Source organism: Myotis yumanensis, unplaced genomic scaffold (genome assembly GCF_028538775.1).
Source record: "Myotis yumanensis isolate MYYU_CA2020_CCGP unplaced genomic scaffold, mMyoYum1.0.hap1 SCAF_2, whole genome shotgun sequence".
Lineage (NCBI taxonomy): Eukaryota > Metazoa > Chordata > Mammalia > Chiroptera > Vespertilionidae > Myotis > Myotis yumanensis.
In genome coordinates this window covers 36,892,333-36,918,554 of record NW_027223753.1, presented here as the reverse complement: position 1 = coordinate 36,918,554, position 26,222 = coordinate 36,892,333, and the positions used below count along the sequence as shown (strand labels likewise).

Here is a 26,222-nt window from a genome sequence, read left to right as displayed (position 1 = left end):
GTGGGAGATGTGCAGGAGGCAGCTGATTGATGTTTCTTTCTCATTGATGTTTCTGGCTCTCTATCTCTCTCCCTTCCTCTCTGTAAAAAAATCAATAAAATATATTTTTTTTTAAAAAAAAGTATGATAACACTTTGGAGAATGATTTGGCAGATCCTTATAAAGTTAAACATACATCTACCCTATGACCCAGCAATTCCACTAAGTGATTAACCCAAGAGCAATGCAAAAGGTATGTCCATAAATAGACTTGTACAAAAATGTTCACAGCAGCCTTATTATGATAGCCTCAAATAGGAGTGCCTGGCTGGCGTAGCTCAGTGGTTGAACATCAACCTATGAACCAGGAGGTCATGGTTCAATTCCCAGTTAGGGCACATGCCCAAGTTGTGGGCTCGGGTTGCAGGCTCGATCCCCAGTGTAGGGCAGCCAATCAATGATTCTCTTCATCACTGATGTTTCTATCGCTCCCTTCCTCCCTGAAATCAATAAAAAAATATTTTCTTTTTAAGTTATTTTCTATTTGGTGAAATATTGTTATACTTTCCTTTATTTCTTTATATATAGTTTCCTTTAGTTATTTGCAAATAGTTAAATAACTAATTTAAAGTCTTTTTAAAATTTATTGAATTTATTAGGGTGACATTGGTTATAGGTTTCAGGTGTATAATTCTATAATACATCCTCTGTATTTAAAGTCTTTATCTAATAAATCCAATGTTTGAGCTACTTCCGTTTCTATTGACTGCTTTCCCCCCATGTATGGGCTACACTTTCTTGTTTCTTTGTACATCACATTGTTTTTGTTGGAAATTGTACAATTTAAATAATATAATGTGGCAATTTTAAAAATCAGATTCTCCCCTCTTCCCAGAATTTGTTTTTGTTTTTTATCTAGTGACTTTTCCAAACCAATTCTATAAAGTCTGTATTCCTTGTCACAATTGGCCACCGGATTTTCTTCTTGGTTAGCTTAGTGGCCAGCTACTGGCTGGCCAGAGACTTCCGTAAGTGCCTGGAACTAATAAGTATCCCAGTCTTTGCAGAGGCTCTGTGTATTTTGTCACAGCACTCACCCAGGCAGTTTACAACTCCACTTTAGCATTTACTTCCTGCTTATGCAGAGCCCCAAGTTTAGCTAGAGGTAAGAGCTTAGGACCTTATTGTCCTTCCTGGGCATACACAGAGTCTTGGGCACACACACAGCCTTATATTATGTACTTGGTGTCCTAGATCAGGGATTTTAAACTGTTTTCATCTCATGGCACACATCAACTCATTACTAAAATTCTGCGGCACACCAGAAAAAATAGGAATAATTTTGATTCATTCATATTGGTGGCTATGTTGTGTTGAGGTTGTCATTTTTTAATTTGACAATCTAAGGCAAGCATGTCAAACTCGCGGCCTGCAGGCTGCATGCAGCCCACAACAAATATTTTTGTGGCCCAGCCAATATAACGCTATGTAAAAAATGTTTTAATAAAAATTTGGTAACTTAATTTTTACAAATCCTGTTATACATAATTATTAATAACAAACTACAACATTCATTAATGACTGATTACTATAATCATGTTGCATTCATTTCCCTTATGCACCTAACACGCAGGCATCCCATTTCTCTCCACTGATACTATCAGCAAATATTTTAGCAGCCGATTGCCACGTCATTAGTCTTGGACTGACTGTTTGGTGTGCACAATAGGAAATATTTCGCTTTTGGAGAACAAGAAAAATAGGTTTATTTGTGTTACGCTTATTAATTTGTGCAGTTATTCAGTGTCTGGTAAGTTAATGTTCAAGAAAAAAATATTTTTATTAAAATGTTCTATTATTTTATGTTAACGATTACTCATTTATTTCAGCCCTTTGTATTCAGCATGTCTCTATCGAAATAAACCTACATTTCTATGAAAATGGAAGCTTTTGTTTTTTTGTGGCCCACATAAACTTAAACCTTATTTGGCCTGCGTTAGCCTTTGGATTTGACATGCTAAGGGAAAAGAGGTCAGTGTGCTGGACTGAATAATCAGGTATTGCATGTTTTAAAAATTCTTGCAGCACACCAGTGTGCCTTGGCATACCGGTTGAAAATTGCTGTCCTGCCGAAACCGGTTTGGCTCAGTGGATAGAGCGTCGGCCTGCGGACTGAAAGGTCCCAGGTTCGATTCCGGTCAAGGGCATGTACCTGGGTTGCGGGCACATCCCCAGTGGGAGATGTGCAGGAGGCAGCTGGTCGATGTTTCTAACTATTTCTCTCCCTTCTTCTCTGTAAAAAATCAATAAAATATATTAAAAAAAAAAAAGAAAGAAAAGAAAATTGCTGTCCTAGAGTTCCAGAAATATGTCACACATTTTCAAAGCCTCCTATAAACATCTCATTGCCCAGATCTTTCTTTATAAGTTTTTTTGTTGGTTTGTTTTTTCCCCCAATTGTTATCGGTACCTCAGGCAGCTATGTTGTAAAATAGCTGTTGCTGATTGTTCTTAACAAATGTCCTGGGAAAATACTGTTTGCACATGACAAGTTCTCAGTTAGGTTACATAAAAACAAGACTTTTGAATAGGGTTTACCAGGAATGACAAGTCACATAATGACAACTCTCTGAGCAGAGGGCTTTGAAAGAGTTCTCACTCCATTCTGACTCCTCCAGTGCCAATGAAACTATTAACTCTCACCATGACCGCAGCGGTTGGTTTCCAAGGCTACTATGGAGCCGGAGAAAGGAGGGTACAAGTCAAAATGCCACAAAGCTTGCTGTTCTTACAGAAATTAAATTATTTCTTTTGTTGTTGCTGTTGCCTTGATTTTTTTCTTCAGCTATTTGTTTTTAATAAATAATCTCCTAGATTGTTGTAAGCCACTGGTTAATTTCCAATGTTCTGAAAGAAGTTAATTTTGACAATTTTTGCCAGTCTTCTTGGTACTTTATAAAGAACAGGATTTTCAGATGTTGTTATTTTCCCACCCCCAATGACACCACTCTCATTCTCACTTTTAGATTCCTCTGAAAGATATTAGACTACTTAAAGCAATAAAAATAATAATATGTTGTGGAGTTTATAATATAGTTAGAAGTATAATAATAGCCCAAAGGATAAGAGGGGAGTAAATGGAAATATTCTGCTGTAAAAATCTCTTACACTTTATGTGAAGTATTATAACATTATTTGAAGATAGACTGGGATAAATTTAAAGATCATGTTGTAAATTCTAGAGCAAACACTAAGGAATAAAAAAAAGAAATAACCCAATAAAAGAGAGAAAATAAAATACTAAAAATTAACCAATTAATAAAAAAGATAGTATGAAAAAGACAAAGGAGCCAAAGAACAGACAAGTCAGAAAACAAAAGGCAAGGTGGCACATTATATTGCAACTACCTGTGTGTAGGTATCTTACTAACTCTCTCTCTTACTCTCCATCTATCTATGTACACCTATTTCTCTACTAAATTATAAGCTGACTAAATGTGAGAGATAAACAGAAATGAACCAAAATTAATTGCTGTAATGAATACACTATTAATTCTAACATATCTATTTTTGGAATCTTAGAATTTATAAATTTTTGCTAAATTAACCAATTCATATATAAGACAATATGGAAAAATATAAAGCTCACCTATCTATATAAAAATAAGTCCCAGAATTTGAATACTAAGTTATTTTAGAAATTTCTTTGTATAATTCCTTCATTTTATAATTAAGGAAACTAAGAATCAAAGTGATTGAGTAATTGGTAATTAATCAAAATAGTCACACGGCCAGTCAGCAGTACAACCATAATAAAATACATATTTCATAAGTTCTAGTTCAGCTCTCTCAAAAGAAAAAAATTTCCTTGCAACACCAACCACATATCTAACTATATATAATTAAGATGTTCATTTCAAATGATTCACATCCAGCAGGTCTAGCAGGTCTATTTGGAAACATCTTGTTAATTAAGTTGTACACCTATTTGAAAATACTCAAACTTTAAAAAATACAAATTGTTAAATTTAGAATACCAACTAATTCAAATTCTCATCAATTAATCAAGATCACTGAAGTATACTGTACTTAAAGAAAAATAAAAAATACTGTGGCTAAACAATCATTTAAAAAACTGGCTACCAAGTTTAGAGAATACAATCTTTCAAATCCAGAACTAATCATTCACTTACGCCAAATGATAACAAAAAGTGTGTGAACCCTCTGTGCAGCATTACCTGTAGCTCCGAGTGGGTGTCCCTTTGAAATCAGTCCACCACTAGGATTTATGACCCACTTTCCTCCATAAGTATTATCTCCTCTATCAACCAGTTTTCCACCTTGTCCTACAGAAGGAAAAATATATTCACAAATATTACAAATAACATTGGAACAAATGACGTTTTTTTAAACTTCCATAGAGCCAAGAATTTCTTACAGCAAACATTTTTTAACAGTTCAAACTAACATCAAATTGATATAAGCACATTTAAAAGTTAGGTAATAAATATTGAGTAATAAAGGCATATATTTTCAGAACATTTCCTATACGAAAAAGCACCTATTAATTCCTAAGAGTTCTTGGCTTCCAAAATTGCTACAAGTATAACAGAAACTCAGAGACCCCAAAAAAAGAATTGAAATGGATACAATTAAATTATATCCACTTAAAAATTTATAACTTTGTCAAACTATAATCATTTCCCTAAATTTTTAACTGTACTCTCATATACTATACAAATATTCTTAATAGTCAGGAAAGAGGGAGGAGAGGGACAGAAAAAAGAGCACTTTATGAAATAAAGGGAAATGGCTGAAAATACTGTTGAGCCATAAACGTAAACTTAAAAGAAAAAAATTACATTACATGCTTAGCAACTTCAACATTCCTATAAATTCCCATGACATTCTTCCAAATGGTAAAAAGGTAAATAAAAAGCATACATTGTATAAATTATTCCTCCAGATGATATTTCTGATAAAGTAATGAGAGGTGAAATCCTGAGGTAATGAGGATAATTGTGGTTGTCAGAGGCAGCTAATAGCTTTTTTTTTTAATTATTGTTTTATTTTTATTTTTTGCTAAAAGTATTACAAAGGGTATTACATAAGTGTCCTTTCCCCCCCCCCCCACCCTTGACAAACCCCTGCCCTCCCTTACCCCCCAGTGTCTTATGTCCATTAGTTATGCTTATATGCATGCATACAAGTCCTTCGGTTGATCTCTTACTCCCCTCCCTCCTGTCCCCCAACCCTCCCTGGCCTTCCCACTGCAGTTTGACAATCAGTTTGAGGCAGCTCTGCCTCTGTATCTATTATTGTTCAAAAGTTTGTAATGGTCTTTATTATCCATGAATGAGTGAGATCATGTGGTATTTTTCCTTCATTGACTGGCTTATTTCACTTAGCATAATGCTTTCCAGCTCCATCCATGCTGTTGCAAATGGTAAGAGTTCCTTCTTTTTTACAGCAGCATAGTATTCCATCGTGTAGATGTACCACAGTTTTCTAATCCATTCATCTACTGATGGGCACTATTCTGTCAGGCCTTAGTTCTAATTATTTCACATGTATTTGCATAATCTAATCATCAAATCTATAAGATATAATTAACATATAACATTATATTAGTTTCAAGTGACATCATAATGAGTTCATATTTGTCTGTATTGTGAAATAACCACAATAAGTCTAGTTAACATCCATCCCCAAATGTAGTTACAAAATTTACTTTTCTTATGATGCAAATTTTGACAATCTATATTCGTAGCAACTTTCAAATATACAATTCAGTATTATTAACTACTAAAGGCCCAGTGTACGAAATCCGTGCACTCTGGGAGTCCCTCAGCCTGGCCTGTGCCCTCTAACAGTCTGGGAGCCCTCGGGGGATGTTCAACTTCTGGCTTAGGCCCGCTCCCCATGGGAGGCAGGAGAGGCTCCCGCCACCATCGCTGCACATGCCAACCACCAGCCCGGCTTCTGGCTGAGCAGCGCTCCCCCTGTGGGAGTGCACCAGGGGGCAGCTCCTGCATTGAGCGTCTGCCCCCTGGTGGTCAGTGCGTGTCATAGCGACCAGTTGTTCCACCTTTCAGTCGATTTGCATATTAGCCTTTATTATATAGGACTAGAGGCCCGGTGCACAAAAATTTGTGCACTCGGGGGTAGGGGGGTCTCCCAGCCCAGCCTGTGCCCTCTCGCAGTCTGGGACCCCTTGGGAGATAACGACCTGCTGGCTTAGGCCTGCTCCCGGGTGGCAGAGGGCAGGCCCAATCCCTAGGTGCAGCCCCTGGTCAGGCTCAGAGCAGGGCCGATTGGGGAGTTGGGGCGCCGCCCCGTCATGCACAGAGCAGGGCGGATCAGGAGGTTGCGATGCCACCCTCAGTCACGCTCAGGGTAGACTGATTGGGGGGTTGGGGCACCGCCCCGTTACACTCAAGGCAGGGTCAATGGGGAGGTTGCGGCGCCACCCCCTGTCACGCACAGAGCAGGGCCAATCAGGGGGTTGGGGCGCTGCCCCCTGTCACTCACAGAGCAGGGCCGATAGGGGAGTTGGGGCACCGCCCCCTGTCACACACAGAGCAGGGCGGATCAGGGGGTTGGGGCGCTGCACCCTGTCACACTCGGGGCAGGGCCAATGGGGAGGTTATGGCTCTACCCTGTCACACACAGAGCAGGGCCTGTGGAGGGGAGTTGGGGTGCCACCCTCTATCACCCACAGAACAGGGCCGATAAGGGGGTTGGGGCGCCACCACTGTCACACTCGGGGCAGGGCCGATGGAATGGTTATGGCTCTACCCTGTCACACACAGAGCAGGGCCTGTGGAGGGGAGTTGGGGTGCCACCCTCTATCACCCACAGAACAGGGCCGATCAGGGGGTTGGGGCGCCACCACTGTCACACTCGGGGCAGGGCCGATGGAATGGTTATGGCTCTACCCTGTCACACACAGAGCAGGGCCTGTGGAGGGGAGTTGGGGTGCCACCCTCTATCACCCACAGAACAGGGCCGATCAGGGGGTTGGGGCACCACCACTGTCACACTCGGGGCAGGGCCGATGGAATGGTTATGGCTCTACTCTGTCACACACAGAGCAAGGCCCGTGGGGGAAGGGTTGGGGCGCCGCACCCTGTCACACACAGAGCAGGGCCTATCAGGGGGTTGGTGCGCTGCACCCTGTCACACAGAGCCGCAGGGCGATCGGGGGATTGGGGAGCTCCCCCCTAGCAGGCACAGAGCAGGGCTGATCAGGGGGTTTGGGCGCTGCCCCCTGTCACGCTGATCCCGGTGCCGGGAGCCTCGCTGCTCCGCTGATCCCGGTGCCGGGAGGCATATTACCCTTTTACTATATAGGATAGAGGCCTGGTGCACGGGTGGGGGCCGGCTGGTTTGCCCTGAAGGGTGTCCTGGATCAGGGTGGGGGTCCTCACTGGGGTGCCTGGCCAGGCTGGCTGAGGGGCTGAGGGCTGTTTTCCCGCTGGCAGTTGACTAAAAGCTCCCAACCGCTCCTGTTTTCTTTTTTTTTTTTTTATTCTGGCCAGCTTTAGCTCTGAGGCCTCCCTGCTGAAAACATGGATACAATGTTGCGGTCCGGGGCTGACTGACAGCCGGTTTTGTTTAGCTTCTTATTTGCAACATAGTAATAGTTGCTTAGAGTTGCAGTTGAGAGGCCGGAAAGTGAGACAGGGAACGGGGAACGTTGGAGTCTGTAGTGTCTGGAGGAAGCAAGCCTCCCTGCTCGCTTCAGTGCATGGCTGCCGGCCACCATCTTGGCTGACAGTTAATTTGCATAAGGATACGCTGATTAGCCAATGGGAAGGGTAGCGGTCGTACGCCAATTACCATGTTTCTCTTTTATTAGTGTAGATAGTCACCATGCAATGTAGTTGTACATTACATACCCCATGACTTATTTTATAACTGGAAGTTTGTATATTTTTACTTACCTTCATCCATTCCGCCAACACCCCAACCCTCGCCTCTGGCAACCATCAATATGTTCTGTGTATACATGAGCTTGTTTTTTTTTTGTTTTGTTTTTTTTTTAAATATATTTTATTGATTTTTTACAGAGAGGAGGGGAGAGGGATAGAGAGTTAGAAACATCGATGAGAGAGAAACATCGATCAGCTGCCTCCTGCACATCTCCTACTGGGGATGTGCCCGCAACCCAGGTACATGCCCTTGACCGGAATCGAACCTGGGACCTTTCAGTCCGCAGGCTGACGCTCTATCCACCGAGCCAAACCGGTTTCGGCATGAGCTTGTTTTTTTGTTTTGTTTTGTTTCCAGATTCCATAAACCGAGATCTCATGTAAGTGTGTCTTTCTCTATTTCACTTAGCAAAATGCCCTCAAGGTCCACCTGGGTTGTTGCAAATGGCAAGATTTTCATTCTTTTTTATAGTTAAATAATATTCCATTAGGAAATTTTCCAAAGGAAAGCTAAATAAATGGAAATGCATACCATCTAATGGATTGGAAGATTCAACAATGTTAAACTGACAACTGGCTCTAAATGTATCTATAGATTCAAAGGAATCCCAATGAAAATTCCAGCAAGTTTTTTGTTGCTGTATTTTTTTTAAAATATATTTTATTGATTTTTTACAGAGAGGAAGGGAGAGGGATAGAGAGCTAGAAACATCTATGAGAGAGAAACAACGATCAGCTGCCTCCTGCACACCTCCTGCTGGGGATGTGCCCGCAACCAAGGTACATGCCCTTGACCAGAATCAAACCTGGGACCTTTCAGTCCGCAGGCCAACGATCCATCCACTGAGCCAAACCGGCTAGGGCTGTTGCTATATTTTTATAGAAATTGACAAACTAATTCTAACATGTGCTTAGAGATGCATAGGACCTAAAATAACTAAAATTATTTTTGAAAAGAACAAAGTTGGCCCTGGACAGTGTCGCTCAGTTGGTTGAAGCATCATTCCATACACCAACAGGTGGCAGGTTCAATTTCCAGTCAGGGAACAGACTCGGGTTGCAGGTTCAATCCTTGGTTGGGGCACATGCAGAAGGCGACTAATCAATGTTTCTCTCTCTCTCCCTCTCTCTATTTCTCTCTCTCTCTCTCTGAGTGTCTCTCTGTCTCTTCCTGTCTCTCTAAAATCAATAAAAAGCATATTTTCAGGTGAAGAAATACATTTTTTTTAAAAAGACAAAAGTTGGAGAACTTACCCTATTTGATTTCAAGACTTGCTATACACTATAGTACTATATAATGTAATTACAGTAGCCAAAATAATTTGGTATTGGTAAAAAGATAAAAATACAGATCAGCCCAGGCCAGTGTGGGTCAGTTGGTTGAGCATTGTCCAGTACACCAAAAGGTCACCAGTTCAATTCCCAGTCGGACACATGCCTAGGTTACAGGTTCAGTCCCCAGTCGGGATCCATATGGGAGGCAACTGATTGATGTTTCTCTCTCACATCTCTCTGTCTTTCTCCCTTTCTTTCTCTCTAAAAAAATCAATACAAACATGTATTTTTTAAAAGAATGTAGGTCAATAGAACAGAAGAAAGAGTCCAAAAATGGACCCTCACATATATATGGGCAATTGACTTTGGACAAAGGTGCCAATGCAATTCAATGGGGAGAGAAAAGTCTTTTCAGCAAGTAGTGCTGGATATGTGTATAAAATAAAAAAGATTAATATCGACTTTTATTTTACACCATATACAAAAATTTACTCAAAGTGGACTATATGCTTAAATAAAAAAATCTAAATTTATAGAATTGGAAATAAAAACAGAAGGAAATCTTTATGACCTTGAGATAGGCAGAAGTTTCTTAGAGTACAAAAAACATAAACCATTAAAAATACTGATAATTTGTATTTCATCAAAATTTTAAAATGCTGTTTTTCAAGCAACACTATTAATAAAACAAAAGGCAAGCCACAGCCTAGGAGAAAATGTTCACAACATACAGATATCAGACAAATGACTTTATCCAGAATTTATATATACATTCTTACAACTCTTAAAGAAGGCAAACAACCCAATAATTAAAGGGCAAAAGTTCTGAACAGACACTTCACACAAAAAAATATATGTATGACCAATATACACATGAAAAGATGCTAACATGATTAGTCATCAGTGATATAAAAATAATACATACTACATAATCTTTAGAATGGCTAAACTTTTAAAAACTGACCCCATCAAGTATTGGTAAGGATTTAAAGCAGTGATGGCGAACCTATGACATGTGTCAGAGGTGACATACAAACTCAGTTTTTTGGTTGATTTTTCTTTGTTAAATGGCACTTAAATATATAAAATAAATATCAAAAATATAAACCTTTGTTTTACTATGGTTGCAAATATCAAAAAATTTCTATATGTGACACGGCACCAGAGTTAAGTTAGGGTTTTTCAAAATGCTGACACGCCGAGCTCAAAAGGTTCGCCATCACTGATTTAAAGCAACTAAAACTCTCATACACTGCTGGTAGTAATGGAAAATGGTGCAACCACTTCAAACATGAAAAGAAAAATCCTCCAGGTCCCATAAACTAGTTTTTCCATTTTTCTTTTTGCAAATCTTCAAACACAATTTGAAATATCGAGTTACAACTGTAATTTTGTATCCTTCCCCCACCCCCCCACTTAACAGAACATTAAAAATATCCCTGACTGCCGAGACCGGTTTGGCTCAATGGATAGAGTGTCGGCCTGCGGACTAAAGGGTCCCAGGTTCGATTCCGGTCGAGGGCATGTACCTGGGTTGCGGGCATATCCCCAGTAGGAGATGTGCAGGAGGCAGCTGATCGATGTTTCTAACTATCTATCTCTCTCCCTTCCTCTCTGTAAAAAATCAATAAAATATATTTTAAAAAAAAATATCCCTGATTTACATAATACAAATTATTTGCAAACCCTGTTATTTCAGTGTTACTACTGTCCCAGACTACAGGTTCTAGAAGTCCAGTATCGAGGTAGCTTACATTCACTTTGCAATGTGGCAGAGGCAACGTAGAGGAGAAAGCAATTAATGAATTCTTTTCTTTAATGGTGAAAATGAAAATTTATCAGAGAAACTAAGTTAATAAGCATCTCATGAAAGATAGTACCTTCTGGACAGAGTCCCAATGCTTCATAAGTAATTAGTTCGTTAGTAGAAAAGCAATCATGAAGTTCTATTACATCAATATCACTTGGTCTCAGGCCAGATTTCTCATAGCACTTTCTGGCAGCTTCTTTACTCATATCAAAGCCAACCTAAAACCAAAATCACATATAAGTAAAGTAAAGGCATCAAAATTGGGACTTTTATATAAGGATTATATGAGATTAATAGGCATAAACTTAACAGCTAAGAATTGACCACACATATTGAAATATCTATTGATTCTATTTTATACAGAGAATCCAAATAAAAGGATATCCAGGAGGGAAAATATACATATTAAATCTGGTGCTATAAAAGAAAGAATTTCAAATCAAATACATAAAAGGACTTATAATTCTTCAGGCCATATCTTACGTTGTTATAAAAACTCTATTAATCCACAATGTATAGTTGTGGTAAACAGGCTGAAAAGATTTATCAACAGATCATTATGATTCAGATACACTGAAAAATAATGAGGGAATTTTTATATGAAAATAAACAATCTTCACCCAGCTGACGTGTCTCTGTGGTTGAGCGTTGACTTATGAATCAGGAATTCACAGTTCGATTCCTGGTCAGGGCTCATGCCTAGGTTGCGGGCTCTATCCCCAGTGTGGGGCATGCAGGAGGCAGCCAATCAATGATTCTCTCTCATCATTGATTTTTCTCTCTCTCTCTCCCTCTCCTTTCCTCTCTGAAATCAATAAAAATATATACTTTTAAAAAAGAAAGAAAATAAATAATATTTTTTAGGGATTCAAAAACATTTTTCCAAAATCCATGCTCTTAACACCTCTTTAATCTCAGATAACATGCAAACTGAACTTTTCTCCATAGAATAAAACTACGGCATAGTGGCAAATGTACTATAGTTAGAAAACCTAAATATGAGTTCCACCTCTACCACACCCTAGCACCTTAGCTTTGTGATCTTGGGCAAGTTATAGAACATTTTCAAATTCTGAGCACTGTTGTAAAATTTGTAAATTGTAATTTAGCATTTATAATTGTTTATATTTGTATGCATATGTATATATGTCTTATTATATCTATATATATAAAAGGATAATATGCAAAGTGTCCCCTTGGGAGTTCGACTGGGAGACCAGGAGTTCGATCGCTTGCTATGATGTGTGCTGACCAGGGGGTGGTGCAGAATGAAGGAAGGCCCCAGCTGGCAGCAGGAAGGAAGGCCCCCGGCCAGCAGCTGGAAGGCCCCAATCAGCCCTGATCGCCAGCCAGGCCTAAAGACCCTACCCATGCACAAATTTCGTGCACCAGGCCCCTCTCTCTCTCTCTCTCTCTCTCTCTCAATGTATATATATATATATATATATATATATATATATATATATTTTTTTTTTTTTTTCATTCAAATATCCAACTAACTCTAGGTCTGAATTCTCATCTTTTTTATTTTCTCCATTTTGTACTTAACCTTCAATAAAGATTTTTGAAGTGTCACCCAACTGGTGTGGCTCAGTGGTTGAGTGCCAACCTATGAATCAGGAAGTCATGGTTCGATTTCTGGTCAGGGCACATGCCTGGGTTGCAGGCTCGATCCCCAGTGTGGGGTGTGCAAGAGGCAGCCTATCAATGATTCTATCTCATCACTGATATTTCTATCTCTCTCTTCTCTCCCTTCCTCTCTGAAATCAATAAAAATATATTTAAAAATAATTTTTTTGAAGTGTCAATAAAGTTCCCTGAAAACATCTTTGTTTTCCCTTTAACTCTGTAAGATTGGAACTCTAAGCATATTTAACCAATTCAAAATAAAAATAAAAAGCACGGGGGAGAACCAAGATGGCGGCATAAGGTACAAACCTGTACGTGCCGCCCCCCACAACAACATTAAAACCACAACTATAAGACAAAACAGCTATCATCCAGAACCACGGGAAAGCTGACCGAGTGTAAGTTCTATAACTAGAAGGAAAGAAAAAAAGTGCATTGAGTAGGAGGTAGAGGCACCAAGAACAAAGGTATCGTGGCGCATACGCGAGGCTGCTGCACCTGGGTGCGCGGGTTTTTTTTCAATCGGAAGGGGATACAAGCTCTCGAAAGCACTGAACTCATTTACAGCGAGACTCAGGGGTCCCAGGCTCCTACGGGGAGAAACGGGACTGTCTTGCAGCGGGTCGGAAAGCGAGGGTGACTTTCTCACAGAGCTGCTCGCAGGGATTATTGTTGCTGTGGGGGCGCGCGGCACTCAGGGAGTTGCGACACAGAGTCGGAGTGGCGGAGTGGCTGAGGACACCATTGCTGTTTGCTCCGCCCTGGGGACTCTCTGAGACCCCGCCCCACTCAATTTACATCCCCTCCCAAGTTGTGCTCAGCGGCACAAAGGAGGCACCTGCGCTTTTGCAGCCTAACAAACTGCAGCTGAATCAGAGCTCCAAAACTTCCGAACTCCAAACAAAGAGGAGAAATCTGTTGATATCTGTAGCTCCTGCTGGGTGGACCCACACAGTGGTTGACTTGGAGATCCAGGAGCCAGGGTACTCCTGGTCAGATACTAGATTTACTCAGTGAGCACCAAAGCCCCACTGAAGCAAGTCCTACCACATAAGGGTGTCTCCAGCACAGCAGTTCTTCCACTATAGACACAGAGGGTCCTCACAGTCAGCCAAAAATGCGGAGACAAAGAAACATGTCAAAAATGAAAGAAATGGAGGAAAGCAAACTAATGGAGGACATAGAGTTCAAAACCACAGTTATAAGGCTACTCAAGAATCTTCTACGAACCTCCAAGAAACTTAGTGAGACCTCCGAGGAACTTAGTGAGACCTTCAAGGATCTTAATGAGAAGGCCAAAAAAATGGAAAAGGACCAGTCAGAAATTAAACATACACTGACTGAAATTAAAAATAATATACAGGGATCCAACAGCAGACTAGAGGATCCCAAGAATATGAAGAAGCAAAAAACACCTATCTGGAAAAGCAAAACGAAAGAAGAATCCAAAAATATGAAGATAGTGTAAGGAGCCTCTGGGACAACTTCAAACGTACCAACACCCGAATTATCGGGGTGCCAGAAGAAGAGAGAGAGCAAGATATCGAAAACCTATTAGAAGAAATCATGACAGAAAACTTCCCCTACCTGGTGAAAGAAATAGACTTACAAGTCCAGGGAGCGCAGAGAACCCCAAACAAAAGGAATCCAAAGAGGACCACACCAAGACACATCATAATTAAAATGCCAAGGGCTAAAGACAAAGAGAGAATCTTAAAAGCAGCAAGAGAAAAAAAGTCAGTTACCTACAAGGGAGTACCCATACAACTGTCAGCTGATTTCTCAACAGAAACCATGCAGCCAGAAGGGAGCAGCAAGAAATATTCAAAGTGATGAATAGCAAGAACCTACAACCAAGATTACTCTACCCAGCAAAGCTATCATGTAGAATTGAAGGTCAGATAAAGAGCTTCACAGATAAGAAAAAGCTAAAGGAGTTCATCACCACCAAACCAGGATTATATGAAATGCTGAAGGATATTCTTTAAGGGATAAATACCACATGATCTCACTCATTTGTGGAATATAATGAACAACATAAACTGAAGAACAAGGACTGATCCAGAAACGGAGAGGCATTGATTAGACTGTCAGGCCTTGGAGGGAAGGTAGGGGAGGGTGGGGGCAAGGGGGAGAGATCAACCAAAGGACTTATATGCAAGCATATAGGCCTAACCGATGGACATGGACAATGGGGCGGGGGGGGGGGGGGGGGGGGGGGAGTAGGGGATAACGTGGGGATAAGGACACATATGTAATATCTTAATCAATAAAAAAATATTAAAAAATAAATTTAAAATAAGAAAAGAAAAATAAATAAATAAAAAGCATGTCTAGTTAATTAAACATTATCATATAATGATGTATAACTCTATCCCAGGAAGCATATATTCTCATCAGTTATTTTCCCCTAACAGATGGGTTATAATATTAGATTTCCTAGACTTTTTTTCAAGTAAATTATATCCAGAGCCTATAGCAACCTTGAAATCCTTAAATAAAACTCCTTGATTAATTAATAAGACAGAACTTTAGATGTACCATTTTAATAACGCTATTTTCTTCAAATGAGCTTGGCAAATCAGTCATCATCTCCTGTGCCACAATCTCCACAGCTTTGGACTGAAGGCCGTACTTCTGTACAAACTCTTCACTCGCCAAAATTGCCGCTGCAGCACCATCGGAAGTGGGACTGCGAGGAGGTAAGAGTAATTATTACACCTGGTCCACCTCAACCCTAAGATTTCAGACGAGGGGTTCTTTCTGGGACAAGAGGCTGGGTGGGCTTGATGGTCACTGGATGGTCTTCTTTGTAATATCTACAGTTAAATCTTACATATGCTTCCCTCCTGAGGGCTGAACCTCTATCAAGAACTTAAATGCTGTCAGTCACTGCTCAGTCTCTGAGAATCTCTCTCGAAAAGTTCTTAGTGCAAAGAAGCCTGGACTTGCTTTTGTAGGTACATGAAGCCTCTTCTGGTGACTTCTGAGAAGTATACAAGGTCATTCCTATCCCGGTATAGTACAGATTCTGCCATAGGGCTAACTAGCTCCAACTCTGCTATCTCCCAAACAACTCAGAATTGGAATCCTTTTGAAAACTGGGAAAGGATGGAATAGAGGATACCAGAGAGTCCATGCTTTGGTTAAGACTTTTGAGATCTCCTCAAAATAGATCTTTTCCTTTAGAGTAAGCTATGAAGGGAGGTGGCAAATGATTAAGCCTTCTGCGAGTTCAGGTGGACTTCATACATGGGCACACCCTCATATGGAAACAGATAAGAGCTGGCCCCACTTGTTCACGTGCATCCCAGCCAGTATCTCCAGGACGCAACCAGGTGATAACTAGGCACAGGCAGGACCTATGCAGTACTAACTCAGTATTCTAGGAAATAAATATTGTCAAGCAATTTTCAAGATGTAACTGTTACCATTATTATTAGAACTATGATTTTTTCTTGGTTTATGCTTACTCTTAGCTACTATGGTAGAGTAAATTTTCCTACAGTAGAAGCATACAGCAGAGAAAACAAAGGGAAAAATCTGGGGACTTCAGTGGCCGCCTAAGTCATATTTAAATGAATAAATACACTTAAAATGAAGTAGGTAGAAGCCATGAGAGAAGAAAGTAAAATATATAATTTTCCAAGAGAAGAGACAGTCTTCTCTAAGCAGGAGAAGTAAGGGTACTCACTCCAGAGTGAGGACTACATTTGTTACCCTTGTAATTAGCTAGTTATTAATAATAGAGAGGAGCAAAGAGAAGGCCAGACATGTCCATCAGGGCAGCCTCACCAGGAAGCTGCAATTTCACATTCCCCAGGGAACCACCAGTCTGTTCCCTGCAGATCACTGGGGGAAGGGACCGGACAAAGTAAAGTGGGGGTGGGGGTGACGTAGGTGAAAGATGAGCACGGTGGTGCTCAGGTAGGCTAAACAGCCACCTCAGACGGTGTACTGCCTCTTGTACTGCCCTATAGTCCTAACAGTTAGGGAAGGTGTTTGCCTGTCAATCTTGCCTGGAACAAAGAAAATGGCTAGAGGGAGTGGAGCCACTGCAAGCATGGGAAATCTTAGAAGGTAAAAATCCGCAGACAGCCCTAACTGGTTTGGCTCAGTGGATAGTGTCGGCCTGCAGACTCAAGGGTCCCAGGTTTGATTCCGGTCAAGGGCATGTACCTTGGTTGCGGACACATACCCAGCAGGGAGTGTGCAGGGGGCAGATGATTGATGTTTCTCTCTCATCGACGTTTCTAACTCTCTATCCCTCTCCCTTCCTCTCTGTAAAAAATCAATAAAATATATTTTAAAAATAAATAAATAAAATAAAATCCACAGATAAAGGAATTCTATCTCTTGCTCCCCTTGCTTTGCTCCTGCTTCCTTGCACTTCTCCATGTTCCCTCCATCGCCATGTGGCCATAGGAGCCACAAGTCCCATGGCCATGCAAACCCAACACACAATGAACTGCAGCTGGGAACACAAGCTCAGCTGGCCTGATGCTAGACTGGACTGTGCAAATATGGAACGGTGGCTCCGGGCAGTGACTAGAATCCTAGCTCTGCTGAAGACACAGCTCGACGGTTTCCTTGGCGGGACGGAGGGAGATGGGACCTCGGAAACTCAGGGGTCTAATCCTACGCAAATAAATATCCCTCATTCTCCCACAGGAGTCTCAGAAAATTCCTTTTCTTGTGACATTGCAAGAAACCCACTCCCACCAGCAACAGGTGGGGACACAGAGAACACCCCACTGATAACACATTGGTAGTTCTAGAGAAAGATATACAGTAAAGATATATCCAGATACAGAGCCTAAGGTTTACCCAAGTGGGGGAGGGAGAAGCAATAACTTCAATTAATATTAAAATGTTTTTCTTACCAACATTGTAAGACAGTCAGAAAATCAAAAACTTTTCGAGAAGTCATCACTTCATCTAAACTGTATTCCTTTTGGAACTGGGAATACCTAAATGCAAAACAAGTAGTTATAGAATGTTAGGGAGCAATTACAATTTTTTTATCGAAGATGTTCTGGTCTAGAAGTTAAAGAGAGAATAATATGTAAGTATTCTTTTCACAACCAAAAGACGGGCTTTTATAAACAGTTTTAACCTTTAATAAACAAGTCCTTTGAATTGAATTTTTTTAAAATCCTAACTTCAAAATACCACATGCTGTACAACAAAAAAAATTGACTAATTTTTGTCCTGGGTTACCCTCATGGAGCTTCTAAAACCCTTGGCGTTTCCTGAGTGATAAGTGTCTTCATTATGCTAATAAGGTGATTCTTGTGGGCCTCTTGTTGGTGGGTGGGGCACAAGGGTCTGCTCACCAGAAAGAGAAAGACTAACCTTGTGAATACAGGGTTGGGACTTTTCAGCCAGTTTGACCCCAGGGAGAAGAGGGGGCAGGAGTTTGAGTTCAATCAAGTGGCCAATGATTCAACTGAGTATGCCTGCATAATGAAGCCCCAATAAAAACATAGACAATGAACTTGGTGGAGTTTCCTGGTTGGTGAGCACTGAAATATATGGATATGCCCTCCGTGGGGGAGAGGGCATGGAAGGTCTGCATTAAGAACCCTCCCAGACCTCACCCTATGTGCCTCTTTATCTGGCTGTCCCCGAGTTGTATCCTTTATTTTTTATTTTAAATATATTTATATTGATTTCAGAGAGGTAATGGGGGGGAGAGAGAGAGAGAGAGAAAGAAAGAGAGAGAAAGAAAGAAACATCAATGATGGGAGAGAATCACTGATCGGCTGCCTCCTGCACACCCCACACGGGATGGAGTCCGCAACCTGTATGTGCTGGGTATATGCCCTGACCAGGAATGGAACCATGACCTCCTGGTTCATAGGTCGACATTCAACCACTGAGCCATGCCAGCCGAGCATGAGCTGTATCCTTTATAATAATAGAGATGTTCCTCAACTTATAATGGCATCACATCCCATTGTAAGTTGACAATATCCCAATAAACCCATTGTAAATTGAAACTATCTTACATCAAAAATGCATTTAATCCACTGAACATAATAGTGTAGCCTAGCCAGTTTCTACTGAATGTGTATTACTTTCATACCATGGTTAAGTTAAAAAATCATTAAGTCGGAGTTGGGAACTATCTGTACTGTCATCATAAATATCGCATTTTCCTGAGCTCTGTGAGTCAGTCTAGTGAATTATCGAACCCGATAGGGTCATGGGAACCCCTAATTTATAGCTCATTGGTCAAAAGTACAGATGGCCCGTGACCCTACTTGCGGCTGGCATCTGACCTGAGAGGGCAGTCTTGTGGAGGACTGAGTCCGTAATTCATGGTGTCTGCAGTAACTCCAGGTGGTTAGTGCCACAACTGCACTACAGTACACCCAGATGGTGTCAGACAGGTTGGAGGTTAAAATAGGAAACCATTTCTTTTTCCTGGAGAATTATAAAACACTAGTTCCTTAAAAGCAAAATTAACTGACTTGCATTTGGCTAACTTTTGTGGTGATGATATTATGCAATTCTGTTTAATGATGTTCTTAAATAAATAGACAAAACCTATAATAAATTATCTGCATTCTTCAAAACACATTTCCTTCTGCCCATGGCTCAGTGGTTAAGCATTGACCTATGAACCAAGAGGTCACAGTTCAATTCTCTGCCTGGGTTGCGGGCTCCATCCCCAGTGTGAGGCATGCAGGAGGCAGCTAATCAATGATTCTTCTCTCATCATTGATCTTCTATCTCTCTCCCTCTCCTTTCCCCTCTGAAATCAATAAAAATATATATATTTTTAAAAACACACATTTTCTTTCTGATCACTGCAAAGAAAAAAATTACTGTTATCCCCTCTGGCTCCTCCAACAATGTAATCAGGTGGTTTCAGATAATGCGCTGGTGAAAATAGCAGCAGCAATAAACACTATCAGGGAGTTTCTAAAAGTAAACTTCAACTTGTGTGGAATAAACAATTCAAATGTTTAGAAATAGAGCTCGTGTAACTAACATCTACATACGTGTCTACACCTTTGCTTCTAAAGTTAACTTTGACTATCACCAACTTTCAAAAAATACCTTATTTGTGCCAGAACCTGTGCTAGGCACTGGGGACATAAACACAGTCACTACCAAGGAACTCAGTCTGAATCTATGAAAACAAATATGCCATTTTAATACAATGCAATAAAAGCCACAATAGAAATGTAATACAGGGTGTCATGGGAGTACACAAGATGTGCACCAAACCCGGATATAAGAAGGAGCTTCCTCTATAAAATTAAGTAAATAAGAGGAAGTAAGAGAGAATTCTTGACAAACGGATCAGCACATGCAAAACCTCTTGAGGTGAAACAGTTCACTGAAGCTAGGGCATGATGTTTGGGAGGCAATGTGGAGGCAAGGTGAAGAAGATGGGGAAAAGGAGCATTGAGATCTTGCTCCCCTGCATATGTCATTAGTTTGGCTCAAATATACTCTTACAATTTTTTTTTAAATATATGGGAAAGAAGAAATGAATGAGGATGAGATCATGAGAGGACAATATATGGTGTTTACATTTTATACTGAAAACAATGAGAAACTACTAAAGGATATTGAGCTGGGAAGTGACATGATCAGACTTATAATTTTGAAAAGGGATAGTGAAAAGGCAAGTTAACCAACTGAGAAATTGGGGCATTAAGTACAGCAAGAAAAAATAAGGAGCTAACATACAAAATTGGACTCAAAAGATAGTATGGAGGTGGGATTCTATCCATCCCCAAATCATCTGCAACTCACATGGGACACTGAGGGAGATGGCAAAGTCAAGGATGACTTCTACTATCTTGAATAATTAGGTATATGTTATGTCACTCGCATAGATGAAGAATACTGACAGGAAACAGGGTTGGGGGGAAATGATAAATTCTCTATGAACACGCTGACTCTGCAGTACTGTGGGACAAGTAGGAGGAGGTGACAGACACAGGTCTGATGGCCAAGTGGCCTGGGTTATCTCTAATACTATACTACTTATCACAAGTCTCTCTGCCTTTCATTATTCTTACAGCTTGTGAGGAAGCACTTGAGAACAGTTTCTTAGTTCAACCTTCTTAGAAATATATAACAGGGTACCTCTAATGATTGGTCAGCAAACACGGGATTCTCTTTCTTCACTAGCCAAACAAAGCAAGAAGTTAGCACCTGAACTTTCTGAGCCAAACCTAGAAATTCTTGGCTGTTTCAAAGAGTCTTAAATAGTAAGACTAACATCCAGAAATAACATTTGTCTACTCAACAAAATGGATAACTTATAAAATGTAATGGAAGATCCATGCAAACAAGAAACTTATCTGTCTTATTCACTGCTGCATCACTAGCAGCTAAAGCAATATCAAAAATCATCATCATCAGAGGAGAAGGACTCATAAGTAACTAAATATGATACCATGTGAGGCAATTTGAGGCAATGAAGCTCATGAGAAAACAATAATTCATAAGGTATTAAGAGAAGCAATGATATCTGGGTTGTGACTTGATGGGTAAGGAGACTGTCTGTGTCACCAAACAAAAGAATGGCAGAAGGATATACCGGGTAGAGCTAACAGCATAAGTAAAAACACAGAAGCAAGTCCTAAATAGTACATTTAGGAAAACCAAGTAATCTGGTGAGGCTAGAGATTGGGAATATCCAGGAAAGTAGTAAGAAACAAGACTAGCAAAGTAGAATGGGGCCAAATTATAACAGCCTTATTATGTCATGAAGGAATTTGGATTTTACCATAAGGAACAGGAATTTACTAAAGCTTTCACAATACCTTTAGATATTTTACAAAATACCCTTCAATCTAGAGCATCGAATTCAATATTCGTTAATTAGATATGATCTAAATTCAAACATCAATTTTAAAGTAGCTGAATGAGAAGAATTAGCAGCAGCATGAAGTACTAGGAATATGTGGTAATAATCTATTTATGGTATAAAATTTTCCTTACTGTGGTTTTATGTGTATTAAATATGGCACAATCCTATATAATAAAACCCTAATATGCAAATTGACTGAACTGAGGAACAACTGGTCGCTATGATGCACACTGACCACCAGGGGGCAGATGCTCAATGCAGGAGCTGACCCCTGATGGTCAATATGCTCTCACAGGGGGAGCGCCACTCAGCCAGAAGCCGGGTTCACAGCTGGTGAGCTCAGTGGCAGTGGTGGGAGCCTCTCCTGCCTCTGCGGCAACGCTAAGGATATCTGACTGATGTCTTAGGCCCGTTCCTCAGGGGAAGCGGGCCTAAGCCATCAGTCGGACATCCCCCGAGGGCTCCCAGACTGCTAAAGGGTGCAGGCTGGACTGAGGGACACATCCTGAGTGCATGAATTTCATGCACCAGGCCTCTAGTTTGTTTAATAATTCAGAAACAATTCACTGAGCAGTTATTATGTTCCAAACTCTGTGCTAAAGATAACAGATGACTCTTCCCCTCAAAGAGTTTAAAATCTAGAAGGAAAATATAAACATTATTTTGCCAGTACTTAGAATGATTCTGAGCAAGTTACCTAATTTCTGTAAGCCTCATTTTCCTCGTCTATAAAATGGGAACAAAAATACCTACCTTATAGGGTCCTTGAGAAGATGAAATGAATATGTACATAAAAGTATCTAACACAGTGACACAGAGTTGGCATTATTCTTTTATTGCCTGGTCATATTGCTTTTGTATAGATTCTAGTTATGTGGCACTAATTCAATTGTCAGTGAACCAGTTTTATTTAGCAACCATTAAGTACATGCTATGCGTCAGGCATTATATTAGGCACTAGGGGATTCAAAGATTAATGATCTGTGTAATACACATGATGTAATTTTACTTTATTCATATTTTTTAGGATATGAATGACCATATTATTTTCCCAGAGTAAGAGTTAATGACAGTAGCATAATTAAAATACATTACTAAAGTTGTATGTTATATAACAGGATAACCCAGATTTTCACTATATTTCATATATCTGAAATACTTACGGGTTATTAACTGAGTGTTTATGATTTTTCCATCCAATTTTTGCAAAGTGTTCAGCTTTAGTTCCTATACAGAAAGCAAATATCTATTAGTAATTTAATGTTTTTCTACCACTTGTGAGCACATGTTGCAATGGTACTCAGTATCCTGCTAAATATTCCTACATTTTCCCTTGCACAGATATCAGGATTGAAGATGTCAACATTACTTCCTCAACAAATATTTCTTAATCATTAAACTTGGGTATATTTAATGAGTTGAATCAAATAATAGGCATGCGGGGGGGGGGGGCAAAAGTAGGTATATAGTTGTTCTTATGAAAAATAATACAATAATTAATAAATAATAACACAAGAATAAACTGTTTTGTGTACTCACAACTGTAAACCCATCCTGTATAATATGAAAATAATTCAAACTGGCCTATTCTACCTACTATAAGTAAGGTCCAAGTTCAAAAACTAGAAAATATAGCCTGGGACCACATTGGTTTTAAGACAAGAAAGCACTGCCAGCACTTTTTCAGGAAATCTGCCAAAACATCCCAGTGCCCCCAGATGAAGTGAATTTACAACTCACACCATGCTCCAGGGCCTGCTCTTCTTCTTTCCTATGATAAGGCAGAAGGGTCTTTTAGGAAGTTACGTCCTAACAAGGAATGTGTATGCTTTTCAAATTCTTTAACAGAAAGTTTAAAAAATAGTGTCAAGAAAACAAAAGCAGGCACATTAATGAAGTAAAATTTGTAAAATGAATTGAATTCTCCTCTAAAGCTAAAAAGACCAAAGAAGAGAAAAAGTCCACTGACTGGAGCTAATAATAGCATGTTAAAAATGTCACAGTAGCCAAGCCAGTGTGGCTCAGTGGTTGAGCATCAACCCATGACCTGAAAGTCACGGTTCGATTCCCAGGCAGGGCATCTGCCCGGGGTTGTGGGTTCAATCCCTGGTGGGGGGGGTTGGGGGAGTGCAGGAGGCAGCCAATCGATGATTCTCTCTCATCGTTGATGTTTCCATCTCTCTTTCCCTCTCCCTTTCTCTCCCTGAAATAAAAAAATTCAAAATAACATACTTTTTAAAATGTCACAGTAATATGGAAAGCCCTCAATTCTGTTTTATCTCTATCTTCCCTGTCAAAGAGAATGATCTTCGGAGCAGAAATGACATAAATATAATTGAGCCAATCTTTTCTCTCAATTCTAATTTTAAAAAGGGAATAAGGGAGATTCCATCCACATTGTGAACTCATACCAATAAGAGTTGTGATCAGGAGGCAGCCACAAAGAACGAGCCACATCATATTAATAGCTTTTTTACTGGACTGATGAGAAGATAAAAGGAAACATGGTATCTGGATATCAGCAAGACAATTTTTAGGACATCTTTTGGGATAAGATAAGGAAATACTGTAGTGTGGATTTGGATTTTTTCTTTTCTTTTTGAGGGGGCTTTTCTTTTTGGTGTTGCTAAAAATGTAAGAATTCTTCTGTCAAGTTGAGATAATACTGGCTTAAACAGAATTAAATAGATTTCTTTACAGCAAGATATTCAGAGCCTTTACTATTGCTCCAAATTATGTATTAAGACTGCTCAACAGGGGGTTAAACTATGAAGCAGTTCCCTGACTAACTGACTCACATTATGGGGCATTTTATGAGCTTAATATCCCATGGAACACACACTGGGAAATAACAGACATTGGTTAATGAATATAATCCTAGAGGAAAATATCTAGTGCTAACTAACCGCTAACCTGATGTAATAAGTGCATGAGTGCCTGGTTAGACACCAAGTTAAATAAGAGGAAGACTTGGAAGCTTTGAGTCTCAGGAAAGCCTGAGGCGCACACAGAAAGTCTGAGACTCAAAGCTGTCCCAATTAGTATTTCTACCAAAAACTGGATTAGAAAATTAAAAAGGCACTCTCACCAAACCTGAAGATGGGAGGACTACTATAATGCTGGATCCAAATAGTCTCCAACAAAATTCATCAATGGGATAAATCAGAAATAACTAAACACCCAACTGTATTCTTGACCCCCAAAACAGAGGCCATCACTGACTATCTGTTTGCTCCCCACTATCCACAAGTATATTACCTTGTTTTATTTTCTTCACAGGACTAGTAATTATCTGAAACTGTCTTTGTTTTTTCATGTATCATTGTCTCTCCCCTACTAGAAATTTAAGCAAAAACCTCAAATCTCATCTATTTGTTTATTGCCTGTGGATGACTGCATTAATGTATCTAATTCTTTTTTCCTCCTGAATGTCCATGGAGGTCTGATTTTGCAGTTTCCTACCACAAAAGAAGTGGAGTCGAGAAACCAAGATGGCGGCATAGGTAAACACCGGAAATTGCTGCCTCGCACAACCACTTCAAAAATACAACTAAAAGACGGAACGGACATCATCCAGAACCACAGGAAGGCTGGCTGAGTGGAAATTCTACAACTAGAAGGAAAGAGAAAAGCACACTGAGACTCAGAGGAGGTGGGGAAGTAAAGTGCAGAGGTACGGAGGCGCACACAGAAAGGGCTGGCAACTGAGCACGCGGATGTCTTTTTCAATCGGGAGGGAGACACAAGCTCCCAACTGTTCTGAACTCCAGTTCCAGGCGAGTCTCTGGGGACCCAGACATATATAGGGAGAAACTGGACTGTCTGGCAGCAGGCGGAACTCGAGGGCGGCTTTCTCTCAGAGGTGCTTACAGCAATTACCATGGGACCCTGAGACCCGGGGTCTCTTACGACAGGGCTGAGGATCAGCCATAGCTGTTTGCTCCGCCCTGTTGATTCCCTGAGACCCCACCCCACCCAAGCTGTGCCTAGAGGCTTTTGCATATAAATGCCTTGGCCCTTTGCAATCTAAAATTACCTAACAAACTGCAGCTGGGTCAGAGAGACCCAGAACTTCCAAAAGAAGGCCCAAGGCCCCACAGCAGCTTTCATTGCTTCACAGCTGGGCCTCATCTAGGCACCTCCAAACCCAGCCGTGGGCAAACTACAGCCCGCGGGCCGGATCCGGCCCATTTGAAATGAATAAAACTAAAAAAAAAAAAAAAGACCGTACCCTTTTATGTAATGATGTTTACTTTGAATTTATATTATTTCACACAAACACTCCATCCATGCTTTTGTTCCGGCCCTCTGGTCCAGTTTAAGAACCCACTGTGGCCCTCGAGTCAAAAAGTTTGCCCACCCGTGTCCAAACCCCAAACAAAGAAGAGGAATCTGCAGATCTCTCCATAGATCCTGCTGGGTAGCCTCAGGCATAGGCTAAATTAGCACCTCCTTAGAGATCCAAGTGCCAGTGTACCCAGTGGTCAGAGTGGGACCATCCAGATTACAACTCCTCAGATCCATAAGGGACACACTCAGGGGGCAGACTCAGTGAGCACCAAAGCCCCACTGAAGCAAGTCTTGCCCCAGAAGGGTGTCTCCAGCACAGATGTTCTCCCACTGTAGACACAGCTGATTCTCACAGCCAATTGGCCTGGAGATAAATTCCTCCCAGTGATACCTACAACAATCAAGGCTTAACTACAACAAGACTGTGCACAAAGCCCACAAAGGGGTGCACCAAGAGTGTCCCCCT

The 26,222-nt window shown here is 40.5% G+C and overlaps 1 protein-coding gene across 1 annotated transcript in view; it reads right to left on the bottom strand.

Moving 5' to 3' along the window:
* SCP2 (sterol carrier protein 2) overlaps window positions 1-26,222 on the bottom strand; it is a 104,927-nt gene that overhangs the window by 57,637 nt on the left and 21,068 nt on the right. The window contains exons 7-11 of the mRNA XM_070405149.1: window positions 22,630-22,693; window positions 17,511-17,597; window positions 15,169-15,319; window positions 11,069-11,216; window positions 4,218-4,325 (exon numbers count right to left, since the gene is read on the bottom strand). Of these exons, the coding sequence (XP_070261250.1) occupies window positions 4,218-4,325; window positions 11,069-11,216; window positions 15,169-15,319; window positions 17,511-17,597; window positions 22,630-22,693 (558 nt within the window). The remainder of the gene's footprint in view (window positions 1-4,217; window positions 4,326-11,068; window positions 11,217-15,168; window positions 15,320-17,510; window positions 17,598-22,629; window positions 22,694-26,222) is intronic.